Raw genomic sequence first — 27,708 nt, 5'->3', positions numbered from 1 at the left:
CAAATAATAAATATATTAATGCTTTAAATGTTTTATGAATATAACACGTAAACATGATGAAAATTAGTATATATTAAAAACGCTTTATATATGTATAAAACGGAAGAAAATAATCAAAAACCAAATCTTTACAAGTAAAACCATAACTGTCTACAAATTGTATGATGAAAACCCGAGAACCAAAAGTTTAGTGTCAATAAAAAGTTATTGTATAATGATAAAAGTTATTGTATAATGAAAACGCTATACGTATAAACCCGCAAAGGTCTGCCTACAAAGGTTGGATCCTCATCCCATGCAAAGGTTGGAGGGCCTTTTCTACCATTTAGGTAGAAACTGGAAGCAGCCTCTCTACTTAGATAGAGGTAAGGTCTGCCTACATCTTAACCTCCCCCATACACCGTCGAGGTATTGGGGCTCAAAACCCGCGGGAGGCGGCACTGAGCAGTTACTTACTTTTTCTATACGTATAAAAAGACAAATGAAAATAATCAAAGACCAAATATTTAAAAGTAAAACCGTAACTGTGTGAAAGTTGTTTGATGAAAACATAAGAATTTAAAAGTTTAGTTTCACGAAAATGAAAGCAAAAACTTTGATGTGGGGTAAAAGTTAAAAAATAGAAATTTTAGGGGTTTAAAACGAAATTTGGTTAAAATTAGTCTGTGCTTTAAAAGCTTGTGCATTCCGTGCATAGAGTACTTATACATTTACATAGGTTTTTAGTATATATATAAATTATCAATTCTCATTTAATTAAAAAAATATATATAATAAGAATCTCTTATATTAATAAAGTAAAATTGTTATAACATCATCTTTTGCTTACATGGCTTCTCAATATTTTATTACATGAATCCTTGATATATACTAATTTTGTTAATGTAATGTCATCTCCCTATTAATAAGGTTTAACTAAATTCATGTTTTTACATGTTACTCTTTTAACCCCATATTTTCAATATTTAAACAAAGTGTTATCGTTGAAGTTTTTTAAACAAAGGGTATATGAACAAATAATATAGATAATTATGTATTTCTATTTATAAAGTTTTCAATTAGATGACCGGGACCCGGGTTTAGTTAGCTAGTAAAACAAAAATAGAATCAAGTAGGGATGTGCACGGTTTGGTCTAAACCAGCTAAACTGTTTAAACCGAAGTAATTGGACGGATTGGTCGGTTTAAAATAAAAAACTTAAACCGTTGGTTTGCCTTTTTAATAAACCGCTCTTATGGTTTGGTTCGTGGTTTTAGACTTTTATCAAACCGGTTTAACCAAACCGGACCATTTAATTATATCAATGGTATGTTTATTTTATATATATATATATTCAATAATATTATAAGTTATAAATAACAAATTATTAGTTGATATAAAGTTGAACATATTCAAATTGTAGATTTAAAATTTTTAAAGATACAATCCCTAAATCATCAAGCTAATTAATATTACATGATTTATATTTTTCAAAATACTTTGTGTTTCTTTAAGTATAAGTGAAACTTTTGCAATTTAGTATTAATAAAAGTTTTTATATATGAATGTCAAAAGTATGATAACCGTTTAACTGGACCAAACCAAACCGGTTAATTGGTTTTGGTTGGTTTGGTTTGACATAATAATTTGAACGGATTAGTTTGAAAAAATGTTAAACTGTTTACATTAGTTTGGTTAAGATTTTTAGTAAAAACCGACCAAACCGGACCACGCACATCTCTAGAATCAAGAAACTTGAAGTATAAGAGGAGAAAAAGGTAATTGTATAGCTTTTCCAAGTTCCCCTAAAGTAAAAAAAACAACAAAAACAAAGACTTCACTTCCGATTCCATCTTCATAGATCACCTCACTTTCGTCAAACCCAAACCCTCTTCTCCAATCAAAACCCTAACCCTGTAAAACACACATACACACACACACACACACTAATGGCTTCCGTAACCAACGGCACCGTAACAGAACCTCCTAAACCGGAAACCGTTGTAGAAACTGTAACAGACCCGCCTCCGGCCACCGCAGATTTGACCCCCAAATGGCCCGGTTGGCCCGGTGAATGCGTTTTCCGGCTTATAGTTCCGGTTCTGAAAGTGGGTAGTATAATTGGAAGAAAAGGGGATATAATTAAAAAGATGTGTGAAGATACGAAAGCCCGAATTCGTGTTCTTGATGCCCCTCTCGGTACCCCTGATCGCATTGTAAGTCTTTCTTTCTTTCTTTTATTTATAAAAAGAAAAAAGATTGTTTTTTTGTATTGTGGGTGTTAATTTTTGAATCGGATTGGTTGATTTTTTAGAGAAATTAGATTGTGTGGATATGATGAATTGTGAAATTAGGCAAATCGAATTTTATTAGTAGACGCGGTGTTATTCTTGGATACGGTACGCAGTTTAGAGTAACTTAGAAGGGTTTATTTGGTATGTTTGTTTTCTTAATTATTATAGATGTGAGTAAACATAGAAACTTTATAGTGTTTCAGGTGATATAATGTAGGTTTTTTGTCTTATTTACGCAATGTGAGAATAAAGTTTAGGATTTATTTCAGTGTTTCGAGTGATATAATGTAAGATTTCGCATTATGTATGCAATGTGCGAATAAAGTTAGAAACTTTATAGTGTTTTGGGTGATGGAATGTAAGTTTTGGTCAATTTTTAGGTGATGTATAGCTACATACCTTCCCTTATGGAGTAGCAAAATGTTTTTGTTTGAAAACTTAAAAAATTACAAATTTTTATATGGGCTGGGTTGAGTACTGTAGTACAGTTACCTATGTATAACGGATTGATAGATTGTAAAAGATTTTTGCTTTACTGAGTATGTATAGTAGCATCTCAGAGGTGGCCTGGTGGTAAGGGCATAAGGTGTTTTTAAAGTCTTAAAAGAGATCTAGGTTCGAACGTCAATGGTTATATATCTTCTGATGGCTAAGGAAAAAAATATAGCAAACACCCGCTGAAATACTGGCTAGGCTGCGTATTTCAGAGCCTAAGGCTTGACTTTCCCCGGGTCTGAACAGATATCCGAAATGTATAGTAGCATATTTCACCTTAGTACCTTTGAGAATTTGTTTCGGTAGATATTTATTAGTATGGGAATGCAATTTAAGCGAGTGTTTTCCGTGTTTTTTTCTTATGTTGGTACCTGACTTGATATTATATTGAAGGATTTTCATAAATGATGTTAAGGAAAGCGGATTATTGCATCATAAAAATGTTATAGCAACCAACTATCCAAAAAGATTGTTGTATTTACTCATTGTTGAAGTTGGTTGTTGACAATGCGAGTCTGTCTTATGATCCTTCGGGGATATATAACAAAATAGTCTCACTAAGGGAGCACAAAAGCAGTTGTCATGGGAGGTGCAAGAAAACATAGGTTGTTGGATTTTGAAAAGATTTGTATGCACTGTCTGTCAAGTGTTCAAGTCTGCCTGGCTTGTATAGGCTCTTAATTCTAGTTCTGTGCCAAGTTTACTGACACGCCCTCACAAGTTGGAAATCTTGTATATATCCTAGACCTGGAGACCATTTTCTTGTAGAGTTTGATCCCAACTCATAAAAAGATCGGTTAAAAGCCCTACCCCATTTTTGGTGAAGTTAACTATTAAAAAGGGATAACGAAAGAACGAATGTTTACTTTTTGAATGTTATTCTTCACTTTTAAATGTCTCCTTGCCAGAGGATTTTTCATAACCCCTAGAAAAGGAAGAGACATAGCGATTTCGGTGTGATGAGACTATGAGAGTTCTTAAATTTTAAAAAATGGTAATTAGTGAGTAGGTTACCTTACCCAAAATTTAGACCGTATGAATAAGTGGATAAGCCTCCTTACCCTGTTATGGGTTTTAGTCAAATGACAGTAAGAATTTGTAGTCAATGATGTTTTAGTTGAACATCACCCAAAAGCTTTTTGCTTTTACGGAAAAAGCAGGATATCATGGGACTCGGAGACTGCTAAAAGAAATGCTAAAGTAGACCTGAAGTGCTAATATACTCATGATGCTGCATGTTGCCAAAGTTTAGCGCAAGTGTTCATTTCAAGTATTTTACAAAATTGAAGTCTGTCATTTGTCGGCACTTATATAAATAACAGTGTATCTTGTAAGTGTCTCATGAGTCATGACTAAATTAAAGTCATTTAACATGTATAACTCGAAACATAATCGGTTAGTTGTTTTTGCCGCAAGTTTCTTATTCACTGAGGTTATATCAAATTCTATATCTTTCTTGAAACTTCAAAGATATAGCTCAATGTGGTTCATGTGCATTTGATTGTTATTTGTAAATGAATTAATGGCGTAGGATTCCTAATAATTTATGTCATTATGAGCATAAGGATATGCAATTAGCTGCTTGCTATCTTTTTATTACTCTTGACTTTCTTGTCTGGTAGTTACTTTGTACATTGGTTTTTTTATAATCTCTATGATTTTTAAAAAGTTACCAATTTATCAATCTGGAGAAGTTCTTCAATCAGCTACATTGCCTGCTAATAATGACATTGTTCTTTTCTTGCATTCATTTTTATTTTTTCCATGCCAATCTCCAAATTCTTGCATGACAATTTGCATTCTACTGATTGGTTTCTTTTTTAAGGTTTTGGTGTCTGGTAAAGAAGAAACAGAGCTACCTCTCTCACCTGCAATGGATGCTGCAATTAGAATATTCAAACGCATTAATGGCTTTCCAGAGAATGAGGGTGAGAGTATAGCATCTGTTCCATTTTGCTCAATCAGATTGTTGGTGCCGTCGATGCAAGCCATAAGTCTGATCGGAAAACAAGGATCATTAATCAAGTCAATTCAGGAGAGCACTGGTTGTTCTGTGCGGGTACTCTCAGGGGGTACGAATTCACTCTTTTTGCTTGAGTCCCAATCATTCTTAGTTCGTGTCTTTTAAAAATCAAATTTATTATCTGAAAAATGTTATCTGGCAGATGAGGTGTCGGCAATATCTTCCAACCCAGACGAGAGGATTGTGGATATGCAGGGAGAAGCTATCAAGGTTCTGAAAGCTCTAGAAGCTGTGGTGGGACACCTGAGGAAGTTTTTGGTAGATCGTAGTGTTCTTCCTCTGTTTGAAAAGCCTGTAAGTAATTCTCACTTTGATTACATGGTAGTTATAACATCATTTATGTGATTAATAATGACTATTGATCTGCCTTATACAGAACGATGTAGCAGCCACCCCTGCCACGCAAGAACCCCAAGTGGAGCCATCATGGGCTGACAAACCCATGATGCGGAGCTCACAGCCCAGCGTAGGCGGTGCAGCTGATTATTCTCTTCCATTGAGGAGAGAGACACTATTTCCGGACCGTGAATTGCAACGAGAATCACATCTCACATCCCATGGCCTGTCTTTATATGGCCGTGATCCTGGACTATCCACTACACGATCTCCTGCAATTCCTCGTACTGGCGGTCCTATTGTCACCCAGGTCAGCAGTCATATTTGTTTATTTTATGTTTTTGATAATTGCATATATTTAAGATTCTTGAAATAACTGAGATCTTAAGAGTAAGTGAACGTTCTGTATGGAATTTGGGAAGTTCTTACTTCTTACAACTACAATCAATCCTGGAAGAAAGTAGTGTTGGGATGGGTATTTGTAAACTAGATATATGTTTCATGCATTAGAAATTTCTCATCTTTTGTGTTTATAATAAATTATCTTTGGTTATATTAACCAGATGTCTCAGACCATGCAAATACCACTAATATATGCTGAGGATATTATTGGAGTTGGAGGGACAAATATTGCATATATTCGCCGGACAAGTGGTGCAATTCTTACTGTGCAAGAGAGCAGAGGTTTACCAGATGAAATTACAGTTGAAATAAAAGGGACAACCACACAAGTTCAGACCGCTCAGCAACTAATTCATGTAAGACTGAACCTTTTATATATTTTTTTCAATGGTCAAAGTTAATATGGTGACAACTAGAGTTCTAAAGAAAAAAGGTAAATCCATGACATCACTTATTTTCTGACAGCTGTATTGATTGCAGCATGTTATCGATTTTATTCGAATAATGATGAAAGTCATATCAGTCAAGATGACAACGCTGAATAAAAAACACGTTAGCAACTATATTGAGCTCAAATGAATTTAACATAACATACTCATTTGATATAATTAGTATTATTGATAGGTTTTTTGTTGGGGGGTATGGAAAGAAAATAAAAGAGCATCAATTACTATTGATTCAATGTGAAGTGTTCACCATTTTATAGAGTATCCAAGTATTATTAATTCTATCAATTTTTTCCATTACTCAGGATTGTGTCGATGGTCACAAAGAATCGTCAAATCCAAGCAGCTATGGCATGTTGGACTCGGGTTTGAGGTCTTCCTTCTCTCAATTGGGGAATTCATTGTACCCAGCATCATCAACATCTACTTATGGAGGACAATCGTATGGCGGATATGGAGCCCCCGGTTTAGGAGGAAGTTTAGGAGGATACAGTAGTTACAGGATGTAAAATGTACGCGATTGATACATCCAACATATTTGAAGCTTTGCTTTCTAAAACTCTGTTTTAAATGTACTATTACTATTAAAGCTTCAGTTAGTTGCTCATGCTTTCTCTCCATTAACATTGACATAGGTAGTTATGGCATCAAAGAAAAAAAGTTCATGAAATATGTCAGTTGATGTATATTTTGGTTTATTGATAATTTTTATCATATATATGTGTGTACATATTTGACATGGACAAATCCACTCTAAGCTCTATTACAATCTTTATAACTTGTCAAGTTAAAAATGTAACAAGAGTTTCCACTTGTAAGTTTTATAACAATAATTTGGTAGCATAAGTCCTGTTGGGGCTCACCAAATGTTATAAGCGTTCCATTTGTTCGAACCTTTTCAAGTCATTTGGCCAAGACACATGCTCGAGTACACCAAATTTAGCTCTCTATAAATCGAATCTTCATCAGGGTGGGTCTGATCGCCCGTTCCAAAAACATGCACCCCATCGCTAAGTTAGACCCAACTGCATCCTCGCGTTTTCTTTACATCCAGTTGTCTCATATTATGTCTAACATCACTCACCTCCTCATGGCGACCCATTGTGCCATACACATTAGACATCAGCACATAGCTACCACCATGCCCGGGTTCAAGATCAATCACGTTACTTGCAGCGATTTCAGCAAGGTTTGTATTTCCATGAAGAATACATGATGCCAAGAATGCCCGCCAGACAACAGAGTTGGATTCAATCGGCATTTCAGATAGCAACCCATATGCTTGATCAAGTAGTCCGGCTCGACCAAGCATGTCAATCACACAAGTATAATGTTCAACCGTTGGTTCTACGTTGTATTTAGACTTCATCTGACTTAAAATTTCTTGCCCTTGCTTCACTAGCCCCGCATGACTACAAGCCGATAAAACGCCAACAAACGTCACCTCGTCAGGCGTCAACTCCAATTCACACATTTTATGAAACAAATCCAACGCCTCGTTGCCAAACCCATCCATTGCATAACCCGTGATCAAAATATTCCATGAAGCCGTATCTTTCACCCTCATATGATCAAATACCAGTTGAACTTCTCTCATGCTTCCACATTTTGCATACATATCCATGACAGCATTATTAACGTATGTATCATCGTATCGTTCTTCACCATCATCTTTCCCCAATCCTTTGACAATCATATACCCATGAATCTCCTTCCCGTGCCTTAAAGCTACTAAATGAGAGCACGCAGGAAGAACCGTCGTGACAGTAACTAAATCCGGACTAAAAACCCCATCACGCAACATTCTGTTGAAAAACATCAAAGTTCCTTCATGATCACCAGACTGCTGATGAACACCCATTATTGAATTCCATGTATATATATCCTTAATCACCAACCCTTCAAAAATTTTCAAAGCATCATGAAGACACTTGCATTTTCCATACATGTCAATCAAAGCATTACAAACAGCCACACCCATAAAAAACCCCATCTTCATCACAAGCCCATGAACACATATCCCGTTATAAACGTCCCCTTTCAACGTAAGCACGGATAAAACACCCGTCACAGTAAACCTACTCGGCGAACTCCCATCCTCACGCAACTTCCTTAAACACTCCAACGCGTTGCCAAACTCCCCAATCCGGGCATACCCATTAATCAACGCGTTCCACAAAACAACGTCTCGTTCAGGCATTTCATCAAACACCTGTCGTGCATCCCCCACCATCCCAATTTTCAAATACCCATTAACAAAAGCACTCCCCACAAACAAATCTTTCTCTAAACCAAATTTAAACACTAACCCATGTACATTCATCATCCCCTTAACATCCCCAATACCCGAAAACGCCTTAACAACGCAAGGGAAACTAAACTTATCCATCATAATACCCTCCACCCGCATTTTTTTAAACATTTGTATCGCGGGTTTTGGCATATCGTTATAAACAAAACCCGCGATAATAGCATTGTAAGCAAAAACATTTGGGGAGTGTACTAAACAAGAATTAGAGAAAACAGAATGTGCATAGGAAATGTGGTTACATTTTGAGTACATGTTTATTAAACTTGTGATGGAAAATGGTGAGTCTAAAAAACCATTGACAATCATGTAAGCATGTAGGATTTTGGCATGTTGTAAATTGGTTTGGTTTGCATATGATTGGATATACGTAATGCATGTTTTTAAGTTTGGGAGTTGTGTTTTTGTTATTGTTTTGTACATTTGATTTTGTTTGTTGAGAGAGAAAGACCGAAAGAGAGTGAGATCATATGATTTTTGATGAAAAATAGATTGTTGGTTTTAATTTTGTTTTTTGTTTTGGGTTTTTTATATTGTTACTTTTTAATCTTTTTGTTTGAAAATATTTTATTCTTTTAAAAGCTAACTTTAAAATTCTTTTAAAACTACGAGCATGGTACTCGCGCAATGCAGCGACAATATGCGAGAAGGTGGTCTGTTTTATTAGGGATTTTGGGTAATTACGTAAAGAAAAAAAACAAAAAAAAGTCTAAGGGTAAATAAGGTATTTCAAATACAGAAATATTTAGGGTAGGGAAGGGATTTGCTTTATTAAGAAGTAAAGATAATTATATGTGAATTCCACTAATTCTTATCTCTAATCATACCTTTGATTTTTTTACATATCTTCATCTAATGGTTTGAACGATTTTTAGGCTATTATATTAAGATGATTTATCATTTCTTGTCTGTTTTCTATACATATACTCTATGATATATAATATATTGATATATTTTAACTCTCACTGATTTTATGTCTGTATAATCTCTTTTGTTTTCATATTCTTATCACATATCTTTTGTCTTTAAAGTCTATATGAACCTTGACAATTATAAAGAATATCATAATCTTTAATATTATAAAAAATCTTTCATTTCTCTTTTTTTCAAAGGATATCTAAACTCTTTGACATTACAAGGCTAATTGGATGGGTTTGTGGCGCAAACTGCGAGCTGCCCAATTTAAAGGCGATAAGCAAACGTGAGCCGCTATTAGATGTTGTCTCTTATCACTATTTTTTTTTTGTCAACCACACCCCTTTACCTTTAAGAATTATTTTTTAAAAGTATAGTCCAAAAATTACATCGGGCCACTATCTACTTCATTGCAAACTTGAACTATGCATATAGTTTGAACCATATAGCCAACAACCCAAGTTATAACTGAACAATAGAGTGCTTTATGCCGTTGTCATGATTTTTAGTATTTTACTCAACTAATAGAGTGCGGTTAATAATACGTGTACCATTCTAATTGGAATTCACTCGGTCCTTGTTTATAATTAGGGTGAAATGCAGATTTCCTCCAAGTGGTTTTTAAAAACAATCTTTTCATTTATGTCTCGGTGTTTTTTTTTTTTTTTTTTTTTTTTTTGACTTTGGTTAAAAATAATTTATCCCTGTTGTTAAAATACCTTCACGTGCAAGTCATTTGAGAACATATACTCGTATCTAGTAAGTACCAATACAATATAAAGAATTAAGTTTTCTTTCTAATTTTTATCTTTATATATTAGTATATTACAAATGATTGAATGAACATTGTGAAATGATAAACAAGTTTATTTTTATTTTTCATTCATGAAAAAAAACAAAATACAAAAATGAATCGTATAAGGAAAGCTTTAGACCTGCTACACTACCAATCAACTATATATAAACTTTCAACTTTCAAATTTCTCACACAAACACACATAAAACCCTAACCGATCAAAAATAAAAAAAAATGTCAGGCAATACAAAATTCAGCGTGATGTGCAGTTTATTCAACTGGATTCAAAAATCAAAAACTTCATCAAAAAAACGGTCTAAATTCCGGAAATTTCTAGACACTTATTGTAAACCCTGGGATTATTTCGCAGCAGTACGATTGATCCTTCCGAATCTCGATAGAGAGCGAGGTTCTTACGGTTTAAAGGAATCAGTTTTGGCAACTTGTATAATTGATGCTTTAGGTATGTCTAGAGAATCTGCTGATGCCGTTCGTCTTATTAATTGGCGTAAAGGCGGGGCTAAAACCGGTGTTAATGCTGGCAATTTTTCACTTGTGGCGGCCGAGGTATAATCCGATTGATTCATTGTTGTTATAATTGTAGTTTCGGTTAGTCTTAGGGTTTGACTTAGTTATAATTAAGTGTTCACTGGACAAAAGACCTAAAGGTTTAGGAATGCTCGATTATTACGGTTTTAAAATAGTTGAATGTCTATTCTGAAATGGTGGAAACCTAACTAGCCGTTTGCTGACTTACACATGTATGTTAAGTGTAGCTTACCTAGAAATGTTAAGTTAGATGGTGGCCTGACCAACTAATCTACCTTTACTAAAGAAATTTTCGGATTATTTAGGTTTTTTTTATTCCTCGACGTGATTGATTTCATATTTTGGGATGGAAAAAGTATGAGGTTTCTTATATCTCGGACTGGAAATGTAGAGTCATTTGGAATAAAATTTACTTTGTATATTACGAGAACGGTAGCCGCGCGTTGCGGCGGTGATGGTGGTGATGTAATGGCGGTGGCAACGGTGATGGGGTGATCTACCTGACAGGCTCCACCCTTAACCGTCTCCACCCTAGGATTTAAAAATTCGTCGAAAGTGTATTGAATGACCTCTCTAATAAAAAAGCATGAAATTTTAATAACAACCATATAATTTTTTGTAATATATCGATGTACGGTTTTTGAGATAAATGATTTTTAATGAATTAGAGAAATAAAATGATTTATGGAGGAGAGAGAAAAAAAATGATTGGTTGAGATTTGAGAAGAGAGAATGGGTATTATAGTTATTTTAGATAAATATAGAATAGATAGGAGGGACATTTTGGGAAAGTAAATGTTGAAACTTAAAATTTAGACAGGGGTTATTTGCTTTATAATATAGTATAGATATAGATATGCTCGGGTTGTTTAGAGTATATGTAGGAGATAAGTCCTGGTAACGTGTATTGAAGGCATTTTCGAATATAGCTTTTAGAACTACGGATAAGAAATGTTTATGGATGTTGAGATTGACAAATTGTTGCAGTTTTGCTAGTGAAAGTAGTAGTTGAGAAGGTGATTCGGACTGCCTTTGGCGGGATTAGATAAAGAAACAAAGGAGCGCAAGAAGATCCTCTAATAGTACTAGTAAATAGTCTTTTAACTTTTGAACAACGGGTATTCATTAAGTATGCACCTGATCATGTTGCTAAAGCTGAAATAAGAAACATGTTACAGTGTGATTAAGTTTTGAGAGAGACATGGATGGACTGCTCAACCAAATTCAAAAATAGGATTTTCTATTTGTCGCTTTCTGTTTTGAAATCCACATCCAGGTGAATAAATATAACATTATGTTATCATAAGTTAAGTCATACTTGGTGAATGCAGTGCCGTCATATTCCCACAAGTATTCTAGAAACCGGCTCAATGGAACGCATGTTTGATGTGAAATAAGTGCTATAAAGGCTACGGTAGTCAAAATTTTTATAGTTTTGTGGCAAAGGTCTGAAGTTCCTATATGACTATCTAAGTATTCAGCTTATCAAACTTATAGCTAGTACAGATAGGATGTCTATGTTAGGAACAGTAGGCCGCACAACGGAAGCAAAACATAAAATTAAAGAAGAACACGAGAATTAACGTGGTATCTCACACAAAGTGTGTGAACTAATCCACGACAGCAACTTACTAACTTAGGGATTTTATTAATGCTCAGAACGACAATAGAATTACAATAAAGAGGGATATATATAAGAGAACTACTAGGGTATTAAACTTGGTCCCCAAGGAAACCTAAAAGAGCTGACCTCTTTAATAAAACAGGCCCAAGAAGGCCTTCACGCCCAACAATCTCCCACTTGAAGGCCTTGCGAAAAACTTCAGCTCGCCTTTCAAACAATATCCCGGTTAGAATAGTAATCCCAAAACAACACATGGAACAGAACAACAGGTCCAGTTCAACGAACAAACCAAACTTCAAACCATAGCATACCTAGTTGTAGAGGACCCCCACTTATTAAATAGAAGGCCCCGTTGGAGCCTCAGATGGCCCCAACACGGTCTTAGCAGACCTCAGCTTCACATCCTCAATCCCGTCTGACTTCCACAAAGTAGATTCAGGACTTCTCAGAGGAACACTCTCCAATGACGGTAACTTCTCAGGAGAGATTTTTATTCGGATCCCCAGTCTTTCGAATCCAACGTAGATTCCCTGACTGTGTCGAGCTTCTCCCACTGTCACGAAATTCCAGTACACGTTCAGACTTCCGAATACGCTCAAGTAGATTACCTGGAGTTCCGGAGTTCTTTACCATCGACCAAACTCGTTTAACTACCGAATCAGCGAGCCCAACTTTGGCGTTCGTCTTAACAGGGGTGGTCATTTCCCCAGACAGAACATGCACAAGATACAACGAACTTTTCTTGAAACCCCTAGCAATAACTCGATGTTTCTCGAACACAATCCACTTTCCTCTACCAAACTTCACATCAAAACCCTGATCATCCCATTGCCCAACAAAGATTAAACTTGTTTTGAGCTCTGGAACAACCCTGACGTTTAGCAAAGTCCAAGTACTACCGAAAGAAGTATCCAAGACAACATTACCTATGCCAGTCACATCAGGAACCTTACCGTTTCCAAGTCGAGTTCTAGATGGACTCCTGCCACGACCCTTGCCACTATTCCTGCTATTCCCTTTCTTGCCAACATGTAACATCTCAGAAGAAGATCTCGACTGAGTACCCCTCTGGCGAATTTCTTCACCCAATGCCAAATCCCGAATCTTTTCAAATGTCATATCATCGGTTCCCACCGAGCTGATAACGGCCGTCACTGTCCCTGACCAACTATCAGGCAATGAAGATAGCAATAGTACAACCTTGGTCTCATCATCAAACTCTATTTTAACAGAAGACAATCTGGACAAGATCGAGTTTAATTTGTTAATGTGCTTGGTCACTAAGCCCCCCTCTTTCATTCTCATGGTAAACAACTCTCTCATCAGGAATACCTTATTAGCAGCAGACGGTTCTCATACATATTTGACAACGCCGACATCATACCACTGACAGTAGTTTGAGACATGATGTTGTAAGCCACATCTCCTCAAACTCAGTGTAATAACCCCTCTTGCTTTCTTATCCTTCGTATCCCAAAGAGCTGCCTGTTCTTCATTCATCTTCTCCGGTTTTTTACCAAGAACAATGTCCAGATCCTTTTGACCAAGTATAGCTTCAATCTGCATCTTCCACCAACTAAAATCTGAACCGTCAAACTTTTCAATCACAAATTTCCCGTCTTCAGCCATAATGACAAACGAAAAATAAATAACCAAAGTTACCCGACTTCAACTTAGTTGATTAACACCCGTCAACAAGAATCAAACAAAAAAAAAAACAATAACAGCAACCTTATATCTTCCAAACGATCAGTCAACAACACCCAAAAAAAAACCCCAAAACAGGAACCCTAAACCCGAGATCCAACAGCAGCAGTCGGCTGCAAACAGGGACAGTTTTTGGTGATGTACAGCAGCGGAACAGCTGCAAACCAGCTTCAAATAGATCTGACAGGAAGAAAGCAGCAATTTCAGCAGCAACAGAAAACTGCAAACAGCAGCAACACCAGCTTAATAAGCAGCAAACAGCAGGAACAGAACCAGAACAGATCAAAACCGAACAGTAGCAGCAGCAAACGAATTAAAATAATTCGAACAACAGCAGCCACAACTGAATTTCAATCAAACTGATCTCAGAAACAAATCTGATCAGTAGCAGACCAAGATCAGCGAACAAAGGGTCAGAGAACAGTCCCTTAATCGCGAATTCAGCAGCCACGAACAGAATCAAAGCAGCCTAAGCTCTGATACCACTTGTTAGGAACAGTAGGTTGCACAGCGGAAGCAAAACAGAAAATTAAAGAAGAAGAACACGATAATTAACGTGGTATCTTACACAAAGTGTGTGAACTAATCAACGGCTGCAACTTAGGGATTTTATTAATGCTCAGAACGACAATAGAATTACAATAGAGAGGGATATATATAAGAGAACAGCTAGGGTATTAAACTTGGTCCCCAAGGAAACCTAAAAGAGCCGGCCTCTTTAATAAAACAGGCCCAAGAAGGCCATCACGCCCAACAATCTGAATGTCTAATGAACAAATGTAGGTTGCTATATATATATATATATATATATATATAAAATTTACTGTGGGTGATCGTATGGTATTTAGTTATATTCTTTTTGGTTATCTTTTTAATGGATTGTCATACTCCCCGGCAATTGAAAGTATATGGAGGACAAGCGGATAATAGATGAATACGTTATAACTCTGTCAGAGATTTAAGTTCACTTTGACTATCAAGTGTATAATGGGCTACATTGAAACATCAAAGTGACGGAAGTTTTTGTGGTTATACCTTTGCAGGACAAATTGCTGTTATGTTAAGTTACATATTGAATAAAAAGATTTTCAACGCTAAAAAGAACAAAGTTCATTTTGTATTTGAAAACTTCAACATCTGCGTATTCAGTAACAATGTGGATTGTGGACTTTTTAGGGTGAGGTAGTAGATTTGTGTTAAATATCTACATGGACCACATGTGTATTTCACTTGAACTAGTTTCATAAATAGTCATACACTGATTTTGACAAGTCTGGTATATTTGAATCTGGGAAATAGCATGTCCTTGAAATGTTTTAAAAAGTGCGACTTAGTTTACCACATAAGCAATGGATGTTACTGCTAATTTGGACGACATCCATATTGACTTTACTTTTCTTGTGGAATCGATGATGTAAATGGTATGTAACTTATGTTTGTTACGCTCCAATAATATAGAAGCACTTTGACCTTTAATGTCAAACTTGATGAGCTGGCGGTAATGGCGATTGTGGTGATAGTGGCGGCGGAGACGGGTGGTGGTGGCGGCAGTAGCGGCGTTGGTGACGCCGATGGTGGCGACGGCGGCTGTGACAGTGTGGTTATTAATGTAAAAGTAATTGATGTAAAGTGGGTAGTGTATTTATCTAATATTTGAAGGATGTATATTGTAAATAATTTTATTAAGGATGTTATAGGTATATCAAGTAGAGTTATTTAAATTAATGAATGAAGGAGAGGGGTAGTTTGGGTCTATCAAAATTTGAAGGGAGTTAATGGTTTATAAGGTAGTAGATATGTATTTTAAGTCTTGGTATAAAATGTTAATAGATTTGAAGAATGGCTTTAGAATTTAGAAACTGGTTCAACTCATGTAGTCATTTGTGCAACATATAGTTCATGCCAAAAGTCATCTTTTAGCCCTTTCTTAGCTCTCCTCCCAACAAAGCAAATATTAAGTTATCCATTTCTTGATAGTGTGATCTATTTTCCGGGAAGGATTTTGATTTTGTTTATATTTATGCAATATTGATGGATATCAATATTACGTCAGAATAAATATAGCCAAAATTTTTCCTTACCAGTAAACTTTAATGGAAAATTGACCCAGTATTGGGGCTCCACCGACCACTGGCCAGTCCTACGGCCAACATGAGAAAAGGTTGACCATGTAACATTATGGTTAAAGGGACGTGGGGCGGGATTTGGACCCTTGGTTATCATATGTTACTATGTGTGTATCATTGCTGTTCTCATATTTGTATCATATCATTGGTTAGGATTTTAGTTAAATGAAGTAACGAGGGTCAGATAACTATGATGTTTTACACTCTGTTCCATTAAATCTTACCTTTGGGTTTGAGCAGGTTCTACAGAGGAGGCAGGGCATGATTTCTGGGGACCTAACTATTAAAGAGATAAATGACTTGCTTGATCGCTTGGCTTCAAGTGAAAATAGGTATGATGGTGTTTTTTTCTCTTAACCAAACACCACCGCCTGTATAAATTCAGAGTAACAACATACTTGTTTGATACATCTGGAGTCAACTACTGCTTGTGAGAATCATGTCTCTCTCATGTGACTGAATTTGATTTGTGGAATCATGGTGATAAGTATCTAGCTGTACATAACAAGAACAAAGATAAACAAGATAATTCACGAACAAAATAGCCGATTACAGCCAGCTGTTACGATTGATAATGTTGGATATAGAGCTCTAGTAGCTCCTAATGCTCCTAGAACGTAAAACAATATTCAAGACAAAAGACAACTGATGGCATGGGCCTTATTTAAACGAGACATATAACCTAACTTTGAACAAGTTTAGCTAATTATGTAAAGACTAAATAATAAATTGACACATTACTCCCTTCTAATTCTTGAACTCTGTCTTTATCTTCCTCCGAATGTAAAAATGGCCTCAATAATCTTCAGACCTCGGCCCATTCGGCCTCTTTGCTGCTGTCAGTCTCTGATCCATATAACATGGTTCTCATGATATGTTGCTAGTTAACTTGACTCATGGATAATTATCATGCTATTGTCCCCATAGTTATGTTGATAGTCCCTACAGCTAACTGCTATTATTGATCTCCCACCTTTTCCTCTATCTCTACTTTCTTTGTCTTCATTGCTTTTTATCTCTCTAATTATCTGTTATGACAGAGCAGAGAAGACTTCTGTTCTTTCTGATCTGATCAGGAACACAAATGCACAAGAAATGAAGTGGATTGTTATGATTATCCTTAAAGGTTAGATAGCTATTTATTGCTGGTATCTATTTGTCGAGAACGATTTCTTTCTTCTTTTAACTTCCTCACATCAATTTCTTCTAAGATCTCAAGTTAGGAATCAGTGAGAAAAGTATCTTCCACGAATTTCACCCTGATGCTGAAGACTTGTTCAATGTCACTTGTGACCTAAAACTAGTTTGTGAAAGGTTGAGGGACCGACGTCAACGCCACAAGCGCCAGGTTTATTTTAGAAGTTGATCTTAACTTTTCTCAATTTCTGCATATGGTATACATTGAATTGGGTTCCAAGAGGCATGTTATAAAACCTTTTCCAGTTATCTGCATGTTATATTTGGTTAGCCTTTTTTATTAGTTAGCATGCTGATGTTTACTCTTTTTTTGGGTAAAGTGCTGATGTTTACTCTTACAAAAAAATGTTTATAAAGTATAAACACATGTGGCGTGTGAGTTAAACTACCATGTGTATGATAAAAAGTTATATTCAACTACCAGAGAGTGTAAACATGCTGTCTTTATTTATTGATTATAAGTAGTTTTTTGTTGTTTTTTTTTACCATCACTAAGCTAAGTCTTTATAAAATAACATACCTTAGCTATAATATCATAATCTAGCTGCTGGTGTGCATTTCTGTTTGTAGGATATAGAGGTTGGAAAAGCTGTGCGACCTCAACTGGCTTTGAGGGTTGCTAATGCAGCTAGTGCATGGAAAAAGGTACAGCACTTCTGCCTATATCTTTACAGACCTCATTGTGCTGACATTTGCATTGTTAGCTATGCTTGCTTGCTGTTCTTTTGTGAAATTTTCCTGTGTTAACAAAATATTTATTTCCCTCTTTCTACAGCTTCACGGAAAGGAAGTTGTCATTGAGTGCAAATTTGATGGTGATCGCATTCAAATCCATAAGAACGGAGAAGAGATACATTTTTATTCTAGGTACACGCACATCCTTGAAACTGAATTATGCTCTACTGTTTACATTTTTTTTCATTTTCTATTGTTACTTTTCAGGGATTTTTTCTTTGTGCCCGTCACTCCGTCTAGGTGATGAGTTCTAATATTCTGCATTTTTCAGGAATTTTCTTGATCATCCAGAATATATACACGGGATGGCAAATATTATCAAGCAAAATATTCTCGTTGACAGGTAATGTAAATTGTATCTTGTAAGATGCTATATAACTATCTTTTCTGTTTTAGTTGTATGTGATTATGTTTCTTTGCAACTTTCGCGACTCTCTTTTCAGGTGTATACTTGATGGGGAAATGTTAGTTTGGGACACATCAAATGACCGTTTTGCTGAATTTGGCTTAAATCAAGAAATAGGTTTTTTGATACTCACCACTATATTTTCTGTTTGCATAATATTACATGTTTGGGAAAGGAGAGTGGTAACTCTGTAAAGTTGTGTTGTCGATTTTTTCAATTGATGATCAAGCCTTTTTTTTTTCAGCCAAGGCTGCAAAGGAGGGACTTGCTAGTGAGCGACAGGTTACTTCCTGAGCCATATGATTTGGTTCATATTTCATGATAAAGAAAATTCTGACTCACCATTTTTCTTCAATGCAGTTATGTTGTATCCTTCCATTGAACCTAAGTTTTGTTTAGGTCGCTGCTCTTGAATATCTAATTAACGTGTTTCTTTGAATTTGTTAAACCGTAACTATGGATATTGCTAGACGTTGCATTTGATATTTTATATGATGGAGACACCAGTGTTATACATCAAAGTCTAAAGGAACGTCAGGAGCTACTTAAAAAGGTTGTGAACCCAGTCAAGGGACGTCTTGAGATATTGGTTCCTGATGGTGGTCTTAATGTTCATACAGCTGCTGGTAAATAACTAAATAATCAATTTTCTGGTTAAAGCCTTATCGTTTTCCATAGATTCGCAACCGTTAATATGTATTAGTAGATGGTCCTGATCACCTAAGTATATATATTAGGCTATAGTAATCTATTTTCTTTTCCTTTCTAATATCAAGTGTCAGAATAATCTATTGCATCCGTTAAAACTTATTTTTCAATCATGTGACAACATTGTTTGGAACTTTACTATTTCACAATTAATACTGGTAATTCAGGGGAACCATGCTGGTCGCGCATTGCTCATAATATTGATGACGTTGAGACTTTTTTCAAACGAACCATCGAGAACAGGTCAGTGTTACATCACCAATGAATCATAACAAAATAGAATTATCATTTGGTCCTAGAATATTTATGTTCTTCGTGTAATGTTGTTTAGTATGCATATTAATCTGATTATATTTTTGAACTTATAGAGATGAAGGAATTGTTTTGAAAGACCTTGGCTCCAAATGGGAACCAAGTGATCGCAGTGGCAAGTGGTTAAAGTTGAAACCTGATTATGTTAGAGCTGGATCTGATCTGGATGTTCTCATTATAGGTGTGTGTTATTTTCTTCTTTCCTTGATGACTAATGGTCATAGCTTATAGTTATATTAAATTATTTTTGTAGGTGGATATTATGGCTCAGGTCGTCGTGGTGGACAGGTGAGATCTGTTTTGCATTGATTTATCTGTTGAGTTCATATTCAAGAAAATGAACTTACAAAGTACAAGTTACTTTAATTGAAGGTTGCACAGTTTTTAGTGGGCCTAGCAGAACGCCCAGCCCCAAATACCTACCCTAGGAGGTACGATGAATGTATTAGTTAAAATTTTCCTATATAATCGAAAATATTAATTATATATGGTTTATTTTGCAGGTTCATTTCCTTCTGCAGAGTGGGTACTGGACTCTCTGATGAAGAGCTTGATGCTGTTGTAAATAAGCTAAAGCCTTATTTTAGGTAACAGATGATCAATTTTCTTTCAATATATATTAAAGTCTGAAACTTGCCTTCACATTTATAGCTGACACATGTTTCCTTATTGAAAAATCACTGCAGGAAATATGAATACCCAAAGAAGGGTCCGCCTAACTATTATAAGGTTACCAATAACTCAAAAGAGAGACCAGATGTCTGGATTGATAGTCCCGAGAAGTAAGCATTTCTTTTACTTGTAATAAGCTTAAAAAATCTCATGACAACATGAGTGCTTCTTACAAGAAGTGGCAGCATGGTCTTGCCGGATGGATTAGGTAAACTGTCAATATGGGTCATATAAAGTGTCAAAATTGGTTGGGCTAAAATGGTTTATTTTACTCGGTGGTAATTGGGTTGACCTACATCACTTTTTTGTCCGCTAAGAAAGATATATTACAAGAAAAGTGGTTATACATAAATATTTTTTTGAAGTAAACACTTTAGGATCTTGTATATTTTAAAATTAGACTTTGGGTGAAAAAAATCTCTATATGGGGCACTGCTTCTCACCATTATGTTTTCTACTCACACACAGATCAATCATACTTTCTATTACCAGTGACATTCGTACGATTCGGTCTGAGGTGTGGCTCTGAAATTTACGAACTTTATTTTTTATTGCAGTTTAATCAATTTATAAGATGAAGTTATTCAATTCACTTTCGTATTTTAGGTTTTTGCTGCTCCATACAGTTTGAGGTTTCCCCGTATAGATAAAGTGAGGGACGATAAACCTTGGCATGAATGCCTTGATGTTGACTGTAAGTTGGTAATTGTTATTCATTTTACATCTTAATTTGACTTTTCAGTATAGATGATGGACGTTGATTATTGCAGCTTTTGTAGAGTTGGTGCATTCTAGCAATCATACAACACAATGGGGGGAGAATCAGCAAGAAAATAAACCAAAACGAGCAAAATCATCAAGGGCTGCAAATAAAAAAAGTGGTTCGTCAGTTCCCTCTCATCTGCTCAAGACTGATGTTTCTCAAGTTAAAGGAGAGACAAAAATATTATCAGATATGATGTTTTGTATCCTTCTATCAAATTTGTTTAGTATTTCTGTCATTATTTATCTTTACCATGGTGGATAGTTATATATTTGGAATTCCTGAAACATTTTAGACTTTGCGAATGTACCTTCGACGCATACCATGGATTCATTGCACAAAATGGTGGCTGAAAATGGTGGTACTTTTTCAATGAATTTGAACAATGCAGTTACTCATTGTATTGCTGCCGAAAGTAGAGGGATCAAGTTTCAAGCTGCAAAGCGTCATGGTGATGTCATCCATTACTCATGGCTACTTGATTGTTGTACTCAAAAGAAACTTATCCCCTTACAGCCGAAGTAATTTTTGCAGTACCCATTACTATCTTTTTTGAGTTTTTTGCTATACATTGAAGTGTCTCATCTGTAGATATGGGTAATATAGGTATTTTCTCGTACTTTCCGAGTCTTCAAAGAAGAAATTACAAGAAGATATTGATGAATTTTCAGATGCTTATTATATGAATATTGACATCAAAGATTTGGAACAGGTAATTGTAAAGTTCGGATAATCAGTCAGTCACCATTCTTTTTAATGGTACTAAATTAATAGACTAAACATTGTGGTTTTGTTTCCAGCTTTTGAATAACATCAATAGATCTGAGGATTCTAAAACCATTGATTATTATAAAAAGAAGTACTGTCCTCTGGACAAGTGGTCACGCTTCAGTGGATGCTGCATGTATTTCTATGTTCCAGCAAACTATCTGTAAGATCTTTGTTAAACTTTCTCAACTTTCTTTTTCTTGGATATTTTAGTAAATTTAATATAGATAATCAACCATGGGTTTGAGTTGTAGGAGATCAGATTGGGAAGCTTTCCTTGAACTTTCAATGAGAAGGATGAAACTTGAAGTTTCCTTTAATGGCGGTAAAGTCAGCAATCATATTTCTACTGCTACTCATATGGTGGTCATGTCCTTGCCAGGGTTAAATGTGGATTTTGATACTATATTGAAAAGGTAATCAACATCAGGCCATTTGATCAGACATTTTACTGGAGTTGTTCTCCGTTCTAAAAAAGACTTGTGAGTGTAATTTTAATATTCGCTGTGACAGTTTCTCATCATCGGAGAGGCGTCTTTTAAGGAACAAAAAGTTACATCTGGTCAACTGTCAGTGGCTAGAAGACTGTTTCGAGAAGGACCAAATGCTACAAGAGGAAGATTACAGTTTGAGGCCCATTGGTTCAACAGAATCAACTTCATCTGAGTAAGTTTGAAATTTCCTTCGTGTATAGACTGCATACTAAATGACTCAGCCCATATATTTTTCTCTCTCAAGGTCTTTGTTTTTTTCCTTTTTCTTTGTCACTTTTGAGAAACTTTAATTATTTGACTTGTACCTTTTTAACAAAAATCACCCGTCCCGTTGGTGTGTGAGGTATGGGGAAGTAAGACAGTCATGCTTCTACCCAAGGTCGAAGCAAGGTTCGAACCAAAGTCTCTTCTGAGACCCTTCAGGATACCACTAAGCAATCTTGGAGATGGTTGGGAGTTTTAAAGATGTTACTCGTAATATATCATAATAAATAGTTGGTGATATAACCAAAGTATATTGTGTCCTACAAATAATGTGCATCTATGGTTTGTGTTTAGGATGGCCATCCAAATAATATGCATCTATAGTTTAATTTATGGTTGAATGTTTTCGTCAGAATAGTAACTTCATACATGGTTAATAATTAATTAGAGGGAAAAAAAAGACTCAAGAGGTGTATCATGTATGGACATCTCTTCTGGAAGCGATCACGTTTGCTATTCTATTTTAAGTTATCAGAATACTATATCACCTGTAATAAAATTGGAATTTCCATGTATTTATTTATTTATTTCAGTCCGTGGTTTCATCTTCATTTTGGCAAGCCATTAATCCACAGCCATGTTGGTCTTAAGTTGTAATAATCAAATAGCTGAGCATGATAAAGAATGATTCTTAGGAAGTTAATATATCAAATGGCCGCTAAAGTTATTTCTGCTAAAAAAACAAGATTTCCTGAGAAATGAGATTAGAAGTCTCTCAAATTATGGTAAGATCATGGAGTAAACGTTTGCTCTACTCTTAGGCTCTTATTATTAACATTGCAGTTTGCAAGGAAAAGCTATAAAAAAAACTGATTATCGCAAATTCACTCTAATTAAATAGTTAGTTACAAATGTTAATAAGTCCATACACCCTTTAATTGATGTAGCTTACAAATTGACTTTATAACAGTGAGAAGCCACTGGAGGTGGAAACCTTCTCTAGCTTGAAGAAAGAAGAAGATAAGAAGAAAAAGACAGAAATTTTAGAAGTACCACCTTCAGTTACAGATGGCAGAAAGAGAAGAGGTAGGCCAACTAAAGCAAAAACAAGTACTAGAGGAAAGACAGGTCTCAACCAGCCTCGAAGGACTCGGGCTCGTTCTGGCAACAAGGCCGTGAAGTTACATGAATATGCATCTGAAGAAGATGAGGTTTCTTTAGATGAAATCCATGTGGAAGTCGATCAAGAAAAGCAACATGAAATGCAGGACCCCGTTGTTGAAGATACAGAACCACTAAAACTTGACACGTACGTGTCTCCTTATGCACAATTCACATCAGAATATGGTGACAATAGGGGCGATAATGCAACTAATAAAGAAAGTGATAAACTGGAAGTCATGGTTGACCCAGTTCAGGCCATGTTACTAGACATGATCCCGAGCCTGGAACCAAAGACTAACGAAAGTGTGATTTTGGATCCTCCAGTTCCCAAGAGTGAAACCCCAGCCCCGACATCAGATCCTAATCCGGGGCCTTCAAAGAAGAAGAAAGTGAGTTTTAGGGAACGGGCCATGGAATTGCTCAAAGACTAATATTATGTTTAATGGCCACTATGTAGTATGTAAGACTATCTGTATCCATGTCCTTAATTATCTTACAGGATCTTCAGTATATAGCGAAATGTCGCTAAGTAGAATTATTGACTCTTTGTACATAAAAACATTTAAGCTAGAATATTTGCATTAGGATTGTTAAAACGATTGTATTTCCCGTTGAATGGTTTTAATCGAAAGGTTGAGAGAGCCTTCCAACTTCCAAGGTCTCTGAACTAGTCGGATTGAGAAGTCTTTAGCTATGTATGTTTTTCTATGCATACAGATAGAAATACAAAAATATGTGAAAAAGAGAAGCTAGCTAATAAACAATCTTTATAACTTATAGCTTGTAAAGTTAAAACTGTAACAACAAAAATACTGACTCACCATTTTTTCCAATACATTTATGTTTTATCCTTCCACTGAACCTAAGTTTTATATAGGTTGTAGCGTTGATATTGCTGAATTCGAGCACTCATTTCTTTGAACTTATTAAACCATAACTCTAGATACTGCAAGACGTTGCATTTTGAGATATTGGTTCCCCATGGTTGTCTTAAGATTATCTGTTATAAAGTCTTATCTTTTTCCGTAAGATTTGTGACAGGTTATATTAGTAAGTAGATCAACTTGTATCAACAATTATGTGATTACATGGGTACATAGATGAAGACTCTGGAGTTCAAATCTTGTCAAAGACAAGCGGATAAACTGTATTATGTGATTCATGTGTGATAACGGCGAGTCACCGGACATGAGTTTTATGCGACGTGCATTCTGGGTACCACGCCCGTACATGGGATCACATAGGGTTCCCACCCATTAACTTTTTTTAGGTAGTTCAGGTCACCTAAATATACATATTAGGCTATTTGTAGTCTAGTTTGACACTTAGTTATTTCACAATAAATACTGGCAATTCATGATGGTCCGTGGCTGCAGAGTCAGTGCTGGGCTCTTTGATGAAGAGCTTGATGCTATTGTAAATAAGCTAAAGACTTGATATCATCCTCTAACATTGACTTATACACTTAAGCCGCTTTTTCCAAATTTCCATCTTAGATAATTATACTTAACCTCATTTGGAAACACCTCTTCTGACATTTCCTTCATAAGGGCATCTGACAACTTCAGCCCGTAATCACTTCCCCTGTCAAAAACTTCAAAGTCCATCTACGGTTTACCATTTTTCACATTATCCAACAATAACATTCGCTGTCAAAAACACCTCTTTTGAGAGACGTCTTCTAAGGAACAAAAAGTTACATATGAAGGACCGAATATGCTACAAGAGAAAGAATACAGTTTGAGGCCCGTTGGTTTAACAAACTCAAATTCATCTGAGTAAGTTTGAATTTTCCTTTGTATATCGATATAAAATGACTGCACACATATTTTAGAGATATATACAGAATTATGTGAAGAAAAGAAGGGAGGGTGGCCATGTTAAAGTCTTATACACAGTTACTCGTATATGAGGAAAATGCATATAGTTTTGCTTTGGAAAAGAATTAGAGGGGTCTATTATAATAAGACATAATCTATAGGGATCACTGATGTTATCTTCAAACAAATCATCATCTTTTGTACTATTATAAAAATCAAAATGTAGTATATTATGTCATACAAAATATCTCTTTATAATTACAACTCCCTAACTATTCAAAGAAAAAAAAAAGTAGAAGAAAGAAGGAAAAAAAAGGTGAATTCGATGAAATAATTGATCATAGCTATAAATTAACTACATGCTCATTGGACTGTGAGGGTCATTTAAGGCTGATATGGCTGTCTCAATTTGTATCTTCAATATATCTATATAATCTTTCTCAAACATGTACACAATTAATTAACTTATTATAGTAAAACAAATTAGAAAAAACACTAATATATATATATCTATATATATATATATGTTTGTGTGTGTGAGGCTAAAAAATGGAGTATTATGTAACAAACCTCTTGTTTATTCAAAGCTAACATATGTATTTGACTATTTGAAAGTCCGAGTCTAGACTATGGTGTATCATTCTTAAATAAGCACACGAGCTAAGGGTGTTGGCATCCCATTCACTCACTTTTTACTTACCACTCACTTCCAACCAATTACATTATGTCACCTCAAACCCATCACTCACTCATCACTCAATTTATTTTTGATGGCATTGCCACCACTTACTCATCACTCACTATAATTTTATTTTTATTTTAAAAACTAAAATAGGAGTATCTCGCCTCAAGATCTCGAACGATTTTTAATAACAAGTGTTTAGGTATGCGGTACCTATCTTCAAAAAAATCACCATCGTATTTGGGTTCCTCACAAAAGTAGTCGCGATGCAACCTTTGTGAAGCGGCCCAACGGTCACGGTTGACGACTTTGCGCCTTGACCTGAAACTTTCAGCTTCGTCCCCCTCAATCGAGGCTGCAAACACCTCTAGACTACTATCATCTGACCACTCGAACGGTTCATCTAGCAAAGTGGTAGAACCAATTCGTTTTTCCATTATTGTTTGATAAGATTTGTAATTTTTTTAAAGAAAAGTGTGTTATTTGTGTGTGTTTGAATATGTGTTGTTTGTATATATGGAAGAAGATGAATTGATATATATATATATATATATATATATATATATATATAAACTGGAAAAAAAAAAGTAGCCATTCAACGGTCGAAAAAGGCTCGAAAATCGTTCCACTCGCTTACCACTCGATGTGGTCGGACCACTCAATTTCAATCACGCGTGAGTGCTTAGGTAATGGCGGCGGTGTGCGAGTGGTTGGACCACTCACTACCGGGACGACTCAGCGTTGCCAACACCCTTAAGATCATACATTCGCGATATAGTTGCGCAAAATATTCAAATAACAATAGTTAAGATATATGACATTGATGTGTCATAGGATGCCTCAAGATACGACTATCGAGAGAAATTTAAATTAACAAATAAATTACATAACAATAAGTTGTCACTTGTGATGTTCCTTTTTTATCTTTGTTTTTAGTTTTGTCTTATGCTATTGAAAACATTTTTTTAAATAAAAATATGCAAGTGTTCAAGACAAATAAGTTATATACTTATATGTCACACATTACCTTAAACAACAATATTCTAGGCCCTACATACACCTCTAAAAAACAAACATACAAACACAACCCTGCTATCACTTTTTTTTTTAATAGCAATATTATATGTATTAACAAAAACTTTGGCTCGATACTGAAGTTAAAAAATATTACATCAAATGTTTAGGACTAATGAGTCATAATGACCACGATAACTTAATCTTATTACTCCGAGAAGACAACCATAAAAAAAGATAGAGAAATAATCGAGTTAAAAACGTCTTCACTAGTCTCCACCTCATTCTCAAATACGACGTTTTTTCGATACTTCCACATAGTCCACCACCAAATAAAAAAGATCGCCTCAATTACCATCTTGAACTTGGAAGTTGCATGGAATGAAGATAGCCATTCTAGCATCTCAAAAGGACCAGCGAAGGGGATATCAAGTTGTAACCATGTCTTCATACGACCCCATAATACTCTAGCAAACTCACATGAACTAAACAAGTGCGAAGTAAAATCCAAACAAATGAATTTGTAATCGTACGTACAATTCTAACAAATATAAGGATTTAGTAATATAGAATTTGTAATCGTACGTACAAAGTGACGATTTTATTAAAAATAAAAATAAAATAAATAAATAAATAATAACAACAACAATAATAAAGGATATGTAAGAATTTATGGATTTGTAATATTCTTGCCAAATTAATGTTGATCAATCCTATAAATATATTGTTTTTCATATACGATTATTTATACTATATTTTCTATAAAAAA

At 35.3% G+C, this 27,708-nt stretch overlaps 3 protein-coding genes across 4 annotated transcripts; 2 read left to right on the top strand and 1 right to left on the bottom strand.

Annotated features, from left to right (window-relative positions):
- The first annotated feature begins 1,793 nt into the window (after window positions 1-1,793).
- LOC122593014 (RNA-binding KH domain-containing protein PEPPER-like) lies at window positions 1,794-6,582 on the top strand. Its single transcript, XM_043765351.1, has 6 exons — window positions 1,794-2,195; window positions 4,594-4,840; window positions 4,934-5,085; window positions 5,168-5,437; window positions 5,691-5,885; window positions 6,281-6,582. Exons 1-6 carry the CDS (start codon window positions 1,929-1,931, stop codon window positions 6,482-6,484), a joined length of 1,335 nt encoding a protein of 444 aa, XP_043621286.1. The 5' UTR covers window positions 1,794-1,928; the 3' UTR covers window positions 6,485-6,582.
- Window positions 6,583-6,722: 140 nt separating this feature from the next.
- Window positions 6,723-8,792, bottom strand: LOC122593013 (pentatricopeptide repeat-containing protein At3g14730). Its single transcript, XM_043765348.1, is given in 1 exon segment — window positions 6,723-8,792. A coding segment is annotated over 1 exon segment (1,833 nt). The 5' UTR covers window positions 8,707-8,792; the 3' UTR covers window positions 6,723-6,873.
- A 1,388-nt stretch (window positions 8,793-10,180) lies between these two features.
- On the top strand, window positions 10,181-24,106 carry LOC122593737 (DNA ligase 4). Of its 2 annotated transcripts, none has more exons than XM_043766182.1 (26): window positions 10,181-10,561; window positions 16,241-16,332; window positions 17,041-17,126; window positions 17,212-17,348; window positions 17,768-17,842; window positions 17,973-18,064; window positions 18,204-18,275; window positions 18,376-18,455; window positions 18,583-18,620; window positions 18,699-18,705; window positions 18,809-18,964; window positions 19,214-19,289; window positions 19,415-19,539; window positions 19,612-19,646; window positions 19,731-19,789; window positions 19,862-19,945; window positions 20,045-20,140; window positions 20,499-20,547; window positions 20,637-20,724; window positions 20,801-20,995; window positions 21,089-21,314; window positions 21,400-21,505; window positions 21,594-21,724; window positions 21,816-21,977; window positions 22,075-22,227; window positions 23,230-24,106. In XM_043766182.1, exons 1-26 carry the CDS (start codon window positions 10,229-10,231, stop codon window positions 23,852-23,854), a joined length of 3,378 nt encoding a protein of 1,125 aa, XP_043622117.1. In that variant the 5' UTR covers window positions 10,181-10,228; the 3' UTR covers window positions 23,855-24,106. The 2 variants fall into 2 exon arrangements, with proteins under 2 accessions (XP_043622117.1, XP_043622118.1); XM_043766183.1 differs by having other exon boundaries at window positions 10,486-10,561; window positions 17,046-17,126.
- Window positions 24,107-27,708: the final 3,602 nt, after the last annotated feature.

The sequence above is a fragment of the Erigeron canadensis genome, chromosome 3 (genome assembly GCF_010389155.1).
Source record: "Erigeron canadensis isolate Cc75 chromosome 3, C_canadensis_v1, whole genome shotgun sequence".
In the NCBI taxonomy this organism is placed as follows: Eukaryota; Viridiplantae; Streptophyta; class Magnoliopsida; order Asterales; family Asteraceae; genus Erigeron; species Erigeron canadensis.
This window is presented reverse-complemented; position numbering and strand designations above follow the sequence as displayed.